The sequence below is a fragment of the Eleutherodactylus coqui genome, chromosome 1, assembly GCF_035609145.1.
Source record: "Eleutherodactylus coqui strain aEleCoq1 chromosome 1, aEleCoq1.hap1, whole genome shotgun sequence".
In the NCBI taxonomy this organism is placed as follows: Eukaryota; Metazoa; Chordata; class Amphibia; order Anura; family Eleutherodactylidae; genus Eleutherodactylus; species Eleutherodactylus coqui.
The window spans coordinates 129,409,458-129,425,943 of record NC_089837.1 but is presented as its reverse complement, the minus strand read 5'-3'; the positions used below and the strand labels follow the sequence as shown (position 1 = coordinate 129,425,943).

The following is a 16,486-nucleotide window of genomic DNA, read 5'->3' as shown; positions in this document are numbered from 1 at the left end:
CACACTGATTTGAAGGAATGCTGCCATCCAATAGGTGGCGCTGCAGAGGTATTGTTCAATCTTCCTTATTTGCATAAACTAAATCTTATAACACCATGACACCTTGATTCTCATGCTTTAGTGATCATCTCATACACTTGCACAATTGTGTTCTTTGCGCTTTGATTCCAAGCCGTCTCCAATGCTGCATAGCGCCTCAATTGCTTTTGCAGAAGAACAAACCAATGTCCTAATCCTAAATTGATATTATTTGGCGGAGCCATAGCATGACCCTGAAACTATGTAACTAGGAACAAGTGTGGGTGGATACATAAAACTAGTTATGGAAATCATTTACATTTCTCCCAGAAGCAATGCTAAGAAAGAATTGTATGGCTTAGTTTTATTTTCATTCAAAGGGTTCTGCCACTTCGAGCAATTGATGAACCATCCTTCGAATAGGTCGCCGATAGCATATCAGCAGGGGTCCGCTGATCAGGACTCTATAGCGATCGGCAATTACCCCAGTCCAGTCACTATGTACGGAGCTATGTTTCTGCTGGAGGCAGACAGCTGCTTACATTGAGCATTAGCCCAGGCTGGTACAGCATGCCGATTACAATCACTTAAGTGGGACTCAGCATGCAATACCAGCTGGGGCCACTGTGCAGTGTACGGAGTGGTCTGATTCAAGCAGAAAGACAGTTCCGAAAACAGTGACCAGCCTGAGGTACAGCCGATTGCTGTGGAGTCCCGAATGGTGGACTCTGACCCTTCTGCTATTGGTGACCTATCCTGAGGATACGTCAATAGCTAAAAGTGAAAGACTCCCTTTAAAGGTGTTTTACCAGAATGACACATTATCCCCTATCCACAGCCATCCCCTTCACCAGCAAGACCCCCACCAATCTTGAGACCGGAACTCCTGTGCCCCGTTCTCCTGTCACTGAGTGGTTTGCTTCTTCCCCAGCATTGATGTCACTCTGAATGGAGCACTGTCCGATCTATCAAAGTAGTGCATTATTTACCCCGGACGGTGAACGTTGTCCGAAAAAAAAATAAAGAGCACCAAAAATGCATTATTTCAGCTACCCTGTCTCCCAGAAAAAAAACACAATAAAAAGTGATCAAAGTTGTATGTATTCTGAATTGGTACTACTGGAAACTACAGGACTTCCCGCAAAAAATGAGCCCTCGCATAACCACGTCATCAGAAAAATAAAAAAAGTTATTGCGTGCAGAAGATGGCGGCAGAAAATTGAAAAAAAAAAAAAACGACATTTAATTTTTTTCAAAGAGTAGTACAGTAAAAAAAAAAAAAAAAAAAAAAAAAAAACCTATCCAAGTTTGGTATCGTAGTAATCCTACAGACCCATAGAATAAAGTTATCATGTCGTTTTTGTTGCAGTTTGTGCTTCATAGAAACAAGACGCACACTGAAAGATGGCGGAATGTTGGTTTTTTTTTTTTCCATTTTACTCCACTTAAGAATTTTTTTTTAAGTTTTTCAGTCCATTATATGGTACTTTAAATAGCACCACTGAAAAATACAACTTGTCCGCAAAAAGCCCCCATACAGCATCGTCGATGGATAAATGAAGGAGTTACGATTTTTTTTAAAGGGGGTAGGAAAAAACAAAAATGGAAGAAAAAGAAAAAGGGGCTGCGTCATTAAGGCCTCATGTCCACTCGAAAAATACAATCCGCGCAGAATCTGCATGCAGATATCCGCACACATTGCGATCAATGTGATAGCAATGTTGCCGATCCACTGGAAAATGGAGCATGCTGCGTTTGTTTCTCCCGTGCGTGAAAAACGCAGTTCTTCTAAAATGCCATCTGCGGGTGCAAAAATCAATTTAATGGACCGCGGATGGCCAATGCTTCCCCACGGGCAAAATCCGCTGCAGAATCCGCAATTCCATTTAGCTAGTGGACATGAGGCCTAAGGGGTTAAAGAGCAAAAGTACAGCTTACCATTGAGAGATTGTCATTTGATTTGCTGGTAAAGGTGTCCCCGCTAGCACAGTCAATACCAAACAAGGCACAGATGTCTCCAGCATAAGTCACTTCCAAATCCTGTAGGAGAAAAAAGAAATAAAAGGATACAATAAGCCAAAGATCTGGATTCATACTCTCCAATTAGTAATTATGTGAAATGCACGATGAATGGATTGATGTGTAAAATAGAAGTACAGCAGATTGGTGGTATAATAGAAGTAAAGTTTGGATAATATTTACTCCTTTATAAGACCATTGCGTAATTAATGCGTACTAAACCACTAGATATCAAAACTGTAGCAACCAACACTGAGGGCGCAGAACAGAAGTATACCTCCATTGAGTCTGCATGCAGGCGAACCAGCCTCTGTACACGCACTCTCTTGCCAGTCCTCGTGTTGTAGATGTAGTCACCTTTCTTCAGCATTCCCTGATACACTCGAACATACGTTAGTTGACCAAAGCGACCGGCCTGCAGCAGACATCAAGAATACAGGAAAGGCATTAACAAAATTGAGCTGAATCTTGTTAATATTCCTCTATCAAACCAAATATGTTCAGGACTGAGCTGGCTTCACAGCAATATCCAGTTTTATAAACTCTTTAAGGGGGTTCCCAGGGAGAATACTACTGATGACCTATCCTTAGGATAGATGAACAATAGTTGATCAGCTGGGGTCTGTCGCTCGGGACCTCGATCGATCAGCTGATTGTGCACCCGATGACAGCTTCGCAACTACACAGGGGTTGCAGCAGCTTAAGTCTCTGCTCCGACCTCTGTGTAGTGGCCGGCACTTGTTACTGCAAGCGCAGCTCTCACGGAAGTCAACGTGAACCGTGCAGGCAGTTACAAGCACTGGCCACTACACAGAGGTCGGAGCAGAAGCTTCTGCTGCTTCTGCTCCCGCTCCTGTGTTATTGCATTGCTATCAGCGGGTGCACAATCAGCCGATTGGTCCGGGTCCCGAGCGATGGACCCAATCTGGTCAATTATTAATGACTCATCCTGAGGATACATCATGAGTAGTATTCTCCCTAGAAAACCCCTTTAAATTGTACATTATTCTTTGTAGATGACAACAAATACACCAGGAACAATCCAATAACCCCCCAACAGTCATGTTAAAATTGGAACCCTCTCAAAAACATCACTTTTTTATTGCAGACTTTAAATTCATGTTTCGTGTAAATATATTTGACGTAGAACTCAATTGCCTTAAGTGCATTTTTAACCCTTTAGTGACAACTAATTTTAGCCTTAAGAGCCAGTAAATTGAATACCCTTTTGTGTTCCAGCAGTCGCAACTTTTTTTTACCTTGTTGTCAATGTAGCTGTATGACACCTTGAATTTTATGGGAGGAGTTCTAGTTTTTACAGAAACCAATTTCGTATACATATAAATTTATTGATTAACTTTTATTAAGTTGTTTTGCCGGGGAAGGGGGCAATGGAAAAAAGCTATTTCACCATTGGCTATTGCAATTTATTTTTTATGACATTCCTCATGTGGTAAAAATATTATGTTAACTTAAAGGGGTTGTCCCACGAAACAAAGTGGGGGTATACACTTCTGTATGGCCATATTAATGCACTTTGTAATGTACATTGTGCATTAAATATGAGCCATACAGAAGTTATTCACTTACCTGCTCCGTTGCTAGCGTCCCCGTCTCCATGGTGCCGTCTAATTTTCAGCGTCTAATCGCCCGATTAGACGCGCTTGTGCAGTCCAGTCTTCTCCGTGTTAAATGGGGCTGCTCGTGCTGGAGAGCTGCTCCTTGTAGCTCCGCCCCGTCACGTGTGCCGATTCCAGCCAATCAGGAGGCTGGAATCGGCAATGGACCGCACAGAAGAGCTGCGGTCCACCGAGGGTGAAGATCCCGGCGGCCATCTTCACAAGGTAAGTAAGAAGTCACCGGAGCGCGGGGATTCGGGTAAGTACTATCCGTTTTTTTTTTTTCAACACATGCATCGGGTTTGTCTCGCGCCGAACGGGGGGGGGCTATTGAAAAAAAACAAAACCCGTTTCGGCGCGGGGGAACCCCTTTAATTCTACTGGTCATAACAATAATGACAACACCAAATATATAGAGGTTTTATTCTGTTTTATCACTTTTGCACAATATAAAACTATTTAAAAAAACAAATAAAAAAACAAAACGAAAAAAAAACAAACTGCGGAACCATTTTGCAGGACCAGAGCATTTTTATTTTTCAGTCAACAGAGCTGTAGGAGTCTGTTTTCTGTGCAACCACTTGTAGTTTTTAATGGCACCATTTTCTATATGCAATTTTTTAAATTATTTTTATTCCTGTTTTGGTGAAGAGAGATGAACAGAAAACTACTATTTTGGCATTTTAGTTCTTTTTCTCTTTTTAACGGAATCATTAACATGCTGGATAAATAATGTAACATTTTATAGTACGGGTTGTTATCAATGTGGTGATATCAATTGTGTGCAGTTTTTTGGTTCTTTTTATTTTTTCAATATTTAAAGCATCGTGTAAAAGCGGAAAAAGGTTTACACATTTTTTTTCTGTAAAAACGCTTAGATGCCATGGTTAACCAAGACTGCAGGATTAAATGATGTAAAAGAACGATTAGATGAGCAAAGCACTTGTCATTTCAGTCCTTTTCTGGAAAAAGCCCCATATGTGACAAAGTGCCAGCGAAAACTAGGAGTGGATCCTAAATACAGAATAGATACAACAGACGTGACGATGATCATTCAGATAATGGTCTTGTGTAAACACATCCAGCGACTAAGTGAGATTTGTTCAGTCGCTCAGTTTCTGCATGCAGAAAACCGAGCGACGAGCTGTTCAGTGTCAACAGCAGTCATTCACTTCTGACAGACTGTCTGCTTACTGTGAATGGAGGTGGGTAGAGGGAGAACGCTCCCCGGCCTGTTCCGCCTACATGCCATAGCGCTGTGAGTGATGCCAGCGATACTCGCTCCTATGTAACAGCAGAGGAGCAAACATCACTGGGACGCGCTGTCAGGCATCGTTCCCCCCACAGTTCAGCCACTGTAAATGGACCTTAAGAATAGGTGGAATAGATTACAGTCATCTCAGAATTTAATACCTACTTCTAACTTGAAAGCAAGTCCAACAAATGGATGAGAATCATCTCTTAGAGGGTTCATCAAAATCTTGGTAGGTTCTTGTGAACTCCTAAAAGAGTAAGCAAATCTTCATTAAAATCATTATTGATTCCTTTTTAGATATACGAAAAAAATGTCCCATATATAAGGCCATCTGCCCTGTGGTTTTTATCAATATACAGGGTTATTACAAATGATCTTCCTGGTAGAAAAACACTCGTAACAGCAAGATTTCCTTGTCACCCATAGCAACTAATCACAGCGCAGCTTTCATTTCTGAAGCTGCTGAGGTAAAATGAAAGCTGCGCTGTGATTGGTTACTATGGCCAACAAGGACAGTTCTGCTACATTAGGCCCAAGATGTGTTATTACACCATAATCGTCGCTAGGAGAATCATCCGACCGCCCACCAGTAAGCGTGGATATAGTGGAGCGTGTCCATGCAAGTTTTACACAAAGCTCTCAGAAATCCACCATCAGAACAAGCAGAGAATTGGACGTCCCGCAGCCAACTGTGGGGAAGATCCTGCGCAAACGCCTGCGATGTTATCCCTAACGAACGTAATTGTTACTGATGCTGAAACCGGATGACAAAGTGAGGTGATGTTATTTCTGCGAGAGTATGCAATTTCCAAGGGCTTATGTTGACGGGCGTATGCGTACAACGGTGCAGGTCTCCTACACACGGAGCCTTTTCGCAATGCCGCATACGGGCCCAGTATGCACTGCAGATGTCCAGGACTCTGACGTCACGGACATGCGGTGTGATTTTTTTTTTCTTCAAAAATCCCTGCTCTGTTCAGAGCATGGAATCCGTTTCGCAAAGTTGCGCTCTCAGAGTGCGTGCGTAGAGGCAGTGTTTCGATATGGAGCCCATAGAACGGCTCTGACATATGCAGTGAAATAGAGCATGCTGCGATTTATCAGCCGTATATAAACGCAGTGTCTGCATGCTGGTGTGCATGGAACAACGAAAGTCCATCGACTCTCATTGCCTCCATTCCCAGTGTGTCACGCATGTGTAATGTGGTTAAAAAAATGCTATCAAAAACCGCTGTGGACATTAGCCCTAATGGAAACCGATTGCTTCATGGAATCTTTAGTGTTTAGTGATTAGGCCACCTTCCACCTTTCAGGCACAGTTACCAAACATAACGTCAGAGTCTGGGGGACGTAAACCTACCTGTGTGTTGAGTGACAAAGGGGACCGCATTGAACACCACTGATGTGGAAAACAAAATGTTTTTGAGTTTGTTTGCACTTATATCAAATTCATGTATCCGAGTGTCATTAAATGTGATTTATTAGGGTTTCAAGTCTGGAAGATCATTTGTAATAACCCTGTGTAGAACATGTTTTCAGCAACACTTTAAAAGTTATATTAACATATCTAAAAGGTAGAAATAAATGAATTCCAACACATATGAAAGCCAGAAAACGAATATGGAAATATATCCGAATTGAAATATAGTACAGGTGTACGAAGAGACGCATGGCAAAACATATACTGTACAAGGCTTATGCTTAGGGTCTGGTACCTGTGCAACACTATGTTGATACTAAAACTGCACACTTTTTTTAAGCCAAAGTCTGCCTGATTTATATGTTAAGCAGATGACTATGTTACAGTACACAATATAAAGGGCAGCTCACCATATTTGTAGTATGCTCAAGGGCACAGTAAATTTCAGTAGTCAAAGGGGGTTTGGTACGGTGTTAGCCAGTAGAGCAAAGTGTGATTGTTCCCAGTAAGAGAAATCAAGTAATCTTGTGGATATGATACCTTTAAAGGAGATGTCTCGAGGAAGCAGTTAATTTTTTTTTTTGCCCAGTCCCCCCCATTAAACACACATTACTAAGCCCCCCTGTAAATGACATTTCTAGCTGGTTCGTACTTACCGTTCCAGCGTTTCAGCAAGTTATAAAAGTTTCCTCAAGATGGCCGCCGGCTCTTTCCCAGTCGCTCGCTGCAGCCCGACGTGCGCGCTCCCGAGACGCCGCCAGCTGTGTCTCCATGGCAACCGGACGCATCGCAGCCGCCGACCAGACGCCCCGCAGCCGCCGACCAGACAGCAGGTAACCGGCGCTAGCCCCCGGCTCCCCAGCGCTAGCTCCCCCGGCGCAGCGACAGCCCCCCCGGCCTAGCGCTAGCTCCCCCGGCCTAGCGACAGCCCCCCCGGCCTAGCGCTAGCCCCCCCGGCCTAGCGACAGCCCCCCCGGCCTAGCGACAGCCCCCCCCATCGCAGCGACAGCCCCCCCGGCCTAGCGCTAGCTCCCCCGGCGCAGCGACAGCCCCCCCGGCCTAGCGACAGCCCCCCCCATCGCAGCGACAGCCCCCCCGGCCTAGCGCTAGCTCCCCCGGCGCAGCGACAGCCCCCCCGGCCTAGCGACAGCCCCCCCCATCGCAGCGACAGCCCCCCCGGCCTAGCGCTAGCTCCCCCGGCGCAGCGACAGCCCCCCCGGCCTAGCGCTAGCTCCCCCGGCGCAGCGACAGCCCCCCCGGCCTAGCGCTAGCTCCCCCGGCGCAGCGACAGCCCCCCCGGCCTAGCGCTAGCTCCCCCGGCGCAGCGACAGCCCCCCCGGCCTAGCGACAGCCCCCCCCCATCGCAGCGACAGCCCCCCCCGGCCTAGCGCTAGCTCCCCCGGCGCAGCGGCAGCCCCCCCGGCGCAGCGGCAGCCCGGCGCAGCGGCAGCCCCCCCCCGACCCATCACTTACCTGGGACGCTTCTCGGGGCGGCTGGGCTGGGCTGGTCTTCTCCGCTGGGCAGCTCCAGTTTCTGCACCTTCCTCTAACAGAGGATGGTGCAGAATGGCCACTTCAGCGCGCTCCCGAGCAGTGACAGCTCGTCTGCGCATGCGCAGAAGAGCTGTAGCGGGGAGCACACTGAAGCGGCTCGTGCTGAATGGAGAAGACCGGACTGCGCAAGCGCGTCTAAAAAAGCAAGCTGCCAGCGAATTTAGACGGAACCATGGAGACGAGGACGCTAGCAACGGAGCAGGTAAGTGGAATAACTTCTGTATGGCTCATATTTAATGCACAATGTACATTACAAAGTGCATTAATATGGCCATACGGAAGTGTATAACCCCACTTGGTTTCGCGAGACCACCCCTTTAATGGCTAACAAAAATACACGATGTTATAGCGAGCTTTCAGACCTGCGCATGGTCCTTCCTCAGGCTTATCTTCAGAGGAGGTTTCAGTTCCACTTGTGTACGGTACATTCTGGAATCCTCCGTTAGGTAAAATGAAAAAAAAACAAAAACAAGGAAGGACTCCCACCCCGGTTTCCGCAGCAAAAGAGGCCTCACGCACATGGGCGGATAACTGGGCAAACAACTTGAAATATATTGCCGACGCGAGCTTCTGGCACCAGGCTTATACATCAATGTTGAAAAGATTTGTAACTACAGAACACACGGCCATGAAATCATATGCTGCCTTCCCTATATAACTATGTATACAGAGTTCGATGTATGACCACCCACTGAATGTATAACCATCAGCCTTTTCCATGTACAGAGGATCACGATTGTATATTCGTTCACCCAACCATCTGCCCAATCATCAGGAACATAGGAGTAATGCTCATCACTCCTTGTCAATAGAGCTGAACGAGTGCCGATTAACTTGCAAAAACGTTGGTTGAGACTCGTTCCCGTTAGAAAACCTGCCAGTTTAATGCCCCTTTTACACGATGCGATTCTCCTTTGAATGAGTGCGCGATTAAGTAACATCTCTGCTAATTTGCTTGCAGTTGTCCGCACTCGTGCAGAATGTTTAGATGGGCAGATCATAGTTGAGAATGGTTCACTTCCCGTTCTCTTCCTGTTCAGCGCTTCATATTCCTATGTTACACACTAAGCAGCAAGTGTTTAAAGGTAACGAGAATTGAGCAAGCCGCTGATTCCAGGCTGAAACTGAGCGGCAAACGAAAAGCAAATGAAAAGTGCGTGATGGCTCGCGTTTAGACGTAACGATTATCACGCACTTTAGTTTGTTTGACCTACAATGTAAAAGAGCCTTAAAGAGACTATTAGCAGGTAATTAATGTTACAAAGTAATTGCAAGTGATACAATTTGTGGGAAAAGTTTCCATATATCAATTTGTTTAGCTCCTCCTTCCCCATAACACACTATTCACAGAGCGGACAGCATTTGTGTTAAGTCAAGATACAACTTACTCTTCATTCAGAATTGCATAGTTGGGAACTTCTGATGGGTTTGGAAGATACTCTAACACAGCATCTAGAAGTGGCTGGACGCCCTTGTTCTTCAGGGCGCTCCCTACTAGTACAGGAGTAAATAACCTCTTCATCATGGCTCTTCGGATAGCCAACTAAAGAGAAAATGAGCAACATCAGCAAGGAACCTCGTTTAAACATGCACACGCTACACGCATTTAGTTTAGCCGACGACCTTCAGATCAGTAACCGTAGGGATCTTCTCCTCCAGAAACATCTCTCCTAAAATATCATCTGAATTCGCCACGCTTTCTATCAGTTCTTGCCGCCTGTCTCCTGCCTCTGCTCTGAAATTGGCTGGAATAGCGTCATAACGTATCTGCTGCCTGAAAAGACATTCAGTGCATCGTTATACCACAAAGGAAGAAGGGAAGACATACAGAACAATAATCCTCCATGACACAGACATACATACCCAAACTGCCCATCAAAATATATGGCACGCTCATCCAAAAGGTCTATGACTCCTGTGAAGTTGCCCTCAAGTCCAATAGGAAGTTGGACAAAAGCGGCATTGTGGTTTAATTTAGACCTATTAAAAAGGCAAAGAAACATTTAGCTGATATATACACCATGTATAATGTAGGGATTCTGTTAGCTGCCTGCTCACCTCAGCTGCTGCACCGCCCTATAGGGATTAGCCCCCAATCTGTCACACTTGTTGATGAACGTTATGAAAGGGACATTATATCTCTTCATCTGCCTGTTCACCGTCATGGTCTGACACTGAACCCCACCAACAGCGCACACAACAAGTATGGCTCCGTCCAGCACTCTCAGGGCTCTTTCTACTTCGATAGTAAAGTCCACATGTCCTACAGAGTGAAGAAAGCAGAATATTAGTATTCGTAACACTCCACGGGGAAATATGCATCAACTAAGTGCAACTACAACGTACGTAGAGAAGAGCCAGTTACAAGAATGCTCTTAATTACACAGCTAAATAAAAAACCTAATGAGCAGCCTTCAGTTTTTAACGCTGAGCCAGACAAAATGAACGTATTCCAAGTATATCCTTGCAGCCATATTTTGGACACGTGTCCCAGCCCAACCGCATTCACAGAATCATAGATCCCTATGATGCTATGGGTTCAGGTCAGTGGGCCCACGGTGGGGGTCACTCATCCATAATACAGAAGCAAAGACGCATCTGGAATACGCTTACCTGAAGCTGGCCTAACGGAACAGATGCGGCTATAGGAGATACACCCAGTCCAGCAGGACCCTGAGGCACATATACTTCTACAGGACTGGTACGGAAACATGCACCAAGCTCCAATGACCAGCTTTGGCTGGGGACTGAGCAACTGAAATCATGGTCTACTCCTAGTGTTAAAAGGGTTTTCAGACTCCTAAAAAAGGACAAATTCACTGCTGTCCCCAAGACTGCATTCCCCCTCTACTTCTTATTGCCATAGCATAGGGATGATGTGCTGTCAAGCATTTGGTGGCCATTGTAACTGTAACACAGCCACCACATCCAAAGACTAGCTGCTATGGGCACAAGGTGTTCAACAAATCATCAGCATACGGAGGTGACAACAGAAAGCAGCAGCGCATTCACCTGAAAGTCATTTATAGTGGTCAGAAAAGATCCATAAAGTCATTTAGCTTCTATAATTTTATGAAAAGTGACCCTCTAACTGGACACACGCTTCAAGTAAAACATTGACAGAGAAATTAATTTGCTTCCCCATTTCCTGTAGTTCAGCAATGACAATCGGCTCACAACATAACGCCACTATTGAAGCAGACCAGTCATCAGAGCGTGCCACCGCTACTAAATAGCAACATGTCATAGGGACAGATCAGCTCTACTATTCGTATATATGAAAATGGGCACTACAGGGTTCTAGATGCTGAGCAAAATGGTTGCACCCAAAAATATGCAAATGGCAACACTATAAACTCGCCACCATTTGCAACTAGCACCACCGCCACATTATACATTTCTGCTGCAGTATAACTGTAAAAATCTATGCTCTGTCTGCAGCTAGCCAGGTTGTGGATGTGTGAGGAGAGCGAGATGAGCCATGCTGTGGTGTGACCACATCTCGCTGGTGAGGCTGTGTGCATGGCAGGATGCCTCCAAGTTGGTATCATCTGTCAGTGGGTTTGGGGGAGGGAAGCAGTAAGGTGCTGTGCTGGGCAGTTATGAGGGGCACCGCATGTTCTATCTTTGGGCGTTCCCTCAGTACACCCTGCCCATTGTTTTCAGACATTGCAGATTGCAATTTCACAGAAACATTGTAATTTTTAATTAGAAAACCCTTTGCATTGTTGTGAAAATCGTGCTCGCCCAAGTGAATGCAGCCTCAGAATAAGCAGTAAATACCAATCACCTTCCTTTGAAGCTATAAAATGCAGAAATTCGCCTATTGTTTCTTTAAATTACTTTTGGGCAAATGATTGGATATGAATGTCATAATAAAGGTGCAGGAAGACCAGAGGGGTTTAACCCCTTAATGACATGGTCTATTTTGGCGTTGAGGACCAAGCGATTTTAGGTATTTTTCCATCTTCATTTTTCAAAAGCCATAACTTTATTTTTCCGTGGACGCGGCCGTATAAGGGCTTGTTTTTTGCGTGACAAGCTGTAGTTTTTATCGGTGCCACTTTTGGGTACATAGGCTATATCGTAAAACTTTTATTTTTTTATGATAACAGGGAGAGAAAACGCGTCAATTCTGCCATAGATTTTTTTTTTTTACAGCATTAATCATGCAGCATACATGACACTAAATCTTTTCTGCGGACCGGTACGGTTACAACGATAACACAATTCTTATATTTTTTTTTAGGTTTTTACATTTTTTTTGCAATAAAACCCCCTTTTTTTGGAAATCTTTTTTCTCTATAGCTGCATTCAAAGTCCTGTAACTTTTTAATTTTTTTTTATGTACGGAGCTCTATGACGGCTTATTTTTTGCGAGACGAGCTGTAGTTTTTATTGGTACCATTTTGGCGAATGTAAGGCTTTTTTGATCACTTTTATTGCATTTTTTGGGAGACAAAATGCTAAAAATTAGCATTTTGCCTCTGTTTTTTAGTGTTTGTTTTACGCTTTTTGCCGTACAAAATAAAAAGCGTGTTCAACTTTTTGTACACGTCGTTACGGATGCGTCAATACCAAATATGTGGGGTTTTAATTTTTTTTTAACCATTTTTTATGCTAATATTAGAAAAAGCACAAAAAAAAGGTTTTTTTAAAAAATTATTTTTTTACATTTTTATTATTATTATTATTTTTTTTTTACACTATTTGAGTCCCTCTGAGGGACTTGCACCACTGTGCCTATGATCACTGTGATAAGGCATGGCAGAGCTACTGCTCTGCATGCCTTATCGCTTATACAACGATCATAGGCATAGGCAATACAGGACGCCAGGGTCTGGCGTCCTGTTGCCATGGTGACAGGCCGGGCTCTCGTAATAACATTGCGAGAGCCGGCCGGAGACACAGAGGGGGCGCGCTCCCTCTGTAAACTGCTTCCCTGCAGCAATCTATTTAGATCGCGGCAGGGAAGGGGTTAACAGCGGGGGGCGCATCTCCGATGCTCCCCCGCTGTTGCAGCGGGACGCTGGCTGTGACTGACAGCCGGCTCCCGCTGCGGGATAGCGCGAGACCATGACTGACCTCGCGCTATCCCGATGACGTACGGGTACGTCATTTTGCGCGAAGTACCAGCCTGCCATGATGTACCAGTACGTCATGGAGCGGGAAGGGGTTAAACTCCTTCTCAGTAACGTCCTGTGGCGTAGTGTGAAGACAGCCCAGATGAGTGGACTTACCAGAAATAAGCCCCAATAACTGATCTGATGAACACAAAGTAGTATTGTACTTTATAAACCTACAACACTTGTGGTAGTGTACAGTAATGGCTAATTATACGGGACGGTCATCGCTAAAAACTCGTTCAAATGAACGAATTTCAGGGATAATCGTGCAGTGTAAATACAAAAAAAACCAAAACAAAACACTATTCGTTCACCGTTCTTTATCGATGACTTTCAGTCAGCATAAAAACCATCGCTGGATCGCAGGCTTGTCGCTCCGTGTAAACGCCCCCTGCTGAGTGCTTCACAGAGAAGCTCGCAATCCAGCGGCGACATCCGTCAATGTAAACGCTCTGAGCGAGCGCTAAACGACTTTAGCGGGGACATCAGCGCTCGTGCAGACGTTTACCCGACTGTTCTCCCATGTAAAAGGGCCACTAAAGGACATATAGTACTTACCTGGTGTGTCTATGAGGTTGATGTTCATGTCCTTCCACATCGTGTAGGTTGCAGCGGATTGAATGGTAATGCCTCTCTGCCGCTCTAATTCCATTGAATCCATAACAGCGCCAACACCATCTTTACCTTTTACCTGAAGACAAAGCAATACCACAATGAAGGTGACAGAACTGCGTTACACACGCTGAGACATTACCAGCAACAGCCATTAAGCCTTGTGCTCCATACACTGGTCTCATCACAGCAAATCCAGAGGCCAGTCGGCTCCAGGAAACTCATATGGCTGGCTTCAGTGGCTATTCATTCTAGCGCATGGAGGGGTTCCGAGGAATGGGACCATGCCCCCACGACATCTATATGTCCTAATAGGGGACACCCCTTTGAGAAACATATGGTACTATCAAACAACCACGGCCATTTTTAATTCAAGAGGTCGTTCATAAGTGCCAAACTGAACAACAAATGCGAAGCGAATGACTTCTTGTCCGTGGTTCAGTCGGTGCGTGCATTTACACTGCACCATTATTATTCAGTATATCGCTGCATCGTGGGAATCCAAACCATTATCGGCTTATGTAAACGCGCCTTATCTCTTCTATACAGCAGGTCCTATCGGACGTCTCACCTCGTGCATCTGCGCGATGCGGCCAGTGTAGTACAGGATACGCTCCGTCACCGTGGTTTTGCCAGAATCAATGTGGGCAGAGATCCCGATGTTGCGGATCCTTTCATTGGGAACCATGCCAGAGGAACAATGTCTGCAAATGGTCAGCGGCAGCTGCAAGACAGAAACTAGTCAGATCGGCTGCCGCAAGGAAATCTATAGGGATAAAACACATATGGCTGCTCAACGGCGGCACAGTTTATGGTTTAACCCCTTAACCGTGCTTGGTCATGGGCTTAAATCCTCGCCAATAGCAGATGACAGAAAGGGATGGAATCCTCTGTTCTGCAATCGAGCAGAAGCAGGTTAGGTCTTCGGCTGTCAGACACAGCAAAGAACCCAGAGGAGAAGGGAAAAGCGGTTTTTAACGGCTTCTGCCTTCTCCGGGTATACAGCGCTTAATGAGTGCTATGTACTAAGAAGTGAAAGGGTTTCTTCCACTATGTGATCCAACATCATGTGACCGCTGGGTCCCCCTGTTACAGCAGGGCTGCAGGGTCCTCGCAACCCCAGATCAGCTCTGCCAGTGACTATTGTCCCTATAGGGGATGTTTTCCCCTGTAACTGGGGCTCTTACAGATGCTGCTCCCATGGATGCCCCAGCTACAGCAGAAAAGTGTGAAATAACAAGAAATAATCTGAATGAACCCCAGAGGTCTTATATGACGTCATAGGGGGGCAGACCGGTAGATGCTAAAAAAAAAGTTGAAAATGAATAAACACAAAAATTACAGAATGAAAATATATACATAAAAATGAAGACGACCCACTGCTGACGCCCACCACAACAGTCACCGTACGCGCCCTGTAATCCAAAACTATACATCGCATATCAAAACGTCCAAAACAAAAAGAACCCATTCTTGCACTTTATTTTAGCGTAAATATACTAAAAAATACAACAAAAAAATTAAATTCTTTTTTTTTTTACCTTCCGTAAAACCAAAGGAGAAAAAAAACTAAAAAAAGGTCAGTTGAAAGAGTTATTAATAAATATCCCTAAATGTCACGGGGGAAAAAAGGGCAGCAAAAATTAATTTGACAGCTAAAAGGAAAAAAAAAATAAAGGCAGTAAAAACCAGGCTCGGGTCTGAGCGTCCATGACAGATCTGATGGCAGGATCTGTCAGGTCTCTATGTAGTTTCCCCCGGCCGCACCATACGGGTGTTCTCACACGGGGCGGATTTACTGCGGACGTTCCACAACAGAAAATCAGATGCCAAATCCACACCGGCAGGAACCAGTATAGCTTGGACCTGTTTGCAGCGGGACACAACCGACTCCTCCATGTGGTGGATTTAATAGCACCACTTTCATCCTGGGGCCTTATTGCTATGTGCCCCCTTATCATCACAGGCCGGTCATATATCACTATAGTTAGAGGACCTATCTAGTGCAACACTTTATAGCCATGTGCATGGTGGTGTCAGTATGAACTGCAGTTCTGAAGTTCCACTCATGTCCAGCTACAAGCAACAACACAGTTATCTCGTGTCTCCGTCTCACCTGGCCCCCCGCGATGTGACGAGCCAACCAAGGACCCACCACGGAGGCTGCTCGCAGGACTCCCATAGCTGCTGGCTCTTGTGAAAGTCACGCAGAACACTCTGCAGCAGAAGAAAATCACTTCCGGGGGTCACTGAAGCCGGCAAAGGTCAAAAGAGTGATAACTTCCGATAAATGGAACGCACGGCTTACATACCGGAAGTAGCGTGCAGGAGACGTCCGCGGTTCGCTCAGACGTTCTGTGCTTTACTGCTCGACTGCAGGTTCCCCGTGTTGCTCGGGGGACGCGGAGCCTGAAGTGACCTCAATGCGGCCCACAAGCACAGGACAGCGGCAGGATATGCGCCTGTCATCTGCTTGTAAGCGAGCGCCCTCTGGCGAGGAGGCTGCAGAAGACACCACACTGTATCAGCATCTGCTCCATCATACTGGTTTTAATAAAGCTCCCCAAACATCTCCAGGATCTCCCCAGGACGCCATTAATAAAGCTCCCCAAACATCTCCAGGATCTCCCCAGGACGCCATTAATAAAGCTCCCCAAACATCTCCAGGATCTCCCCAGGACACCATTAATAAAGCTCCCCAAACATCTCCAGGATCTCCCCAGGACGCCATTAATAAAGCTCCCCAAACATCTCCAGGATCTCCCCAGGACGCCATTAATAAAGCTCCGCAAACTCCCCAGGACGCCATTAATAAAGCTCCCCAAACATCTCCATGATCTCCCCAGGATGCCATAATGTTGTA

The 16,486-nt window shown here is 45.5% G+C and overlaps 1 protein-coding gene across 1 annotated transcript in view; it reads right to left on the bottom strand.

The window, feature by feature from the left end:
- Positions 1-15,854, bottom strand: part of GFM1 (G elongation factor mitochondrial 1) — a 39,924-nt gene extending 24,070 nt beyond the window's left edge. Inside the window, exons 1-10 of the mRNA XM_066600389.1 lie at positions 15,740-15,854; positions 14,195-14,347; positions 13,570-13,702; positions 9,944-10,148; positions 9,749-9,865; positions 9,509-9,659; positions 9,274-9,428; positions 5,074-5,158; positions 2,315-2,452; positions 1,957-2,058 (exon numbers count right to left, since the gene is read on the bottom strand). Coding sequence (XP_066456486.1) covers positions 1,957-2,058; positions 2,315-2,452; positions 5,074-5,158; positions 9,274-9,428; positions 9,509-9,659; positions 9,749-9,865; positions 9,944-10,148; positions 13,570-13,702; positions 14,195-14,347; positions 15,740-15,805 — 1,305 coding nt within the window. The 5' untranslated portion in view covers positions 15,806-15,854. The remainder of the gene's footprint in view (positions 1-1,956; positions 2,059-2,314; positions 2,453-5,073; positions 5,159-9,273; positions 9,429-9,508; positions 9,660-9,748; positions 9,866-9,943; positions 10,149-13,569; positions 13,703-14,194; positions 14,348-15,739) is intronic.
- Positions 15,855-16,486: the final 632 nt, after the last annotated feature.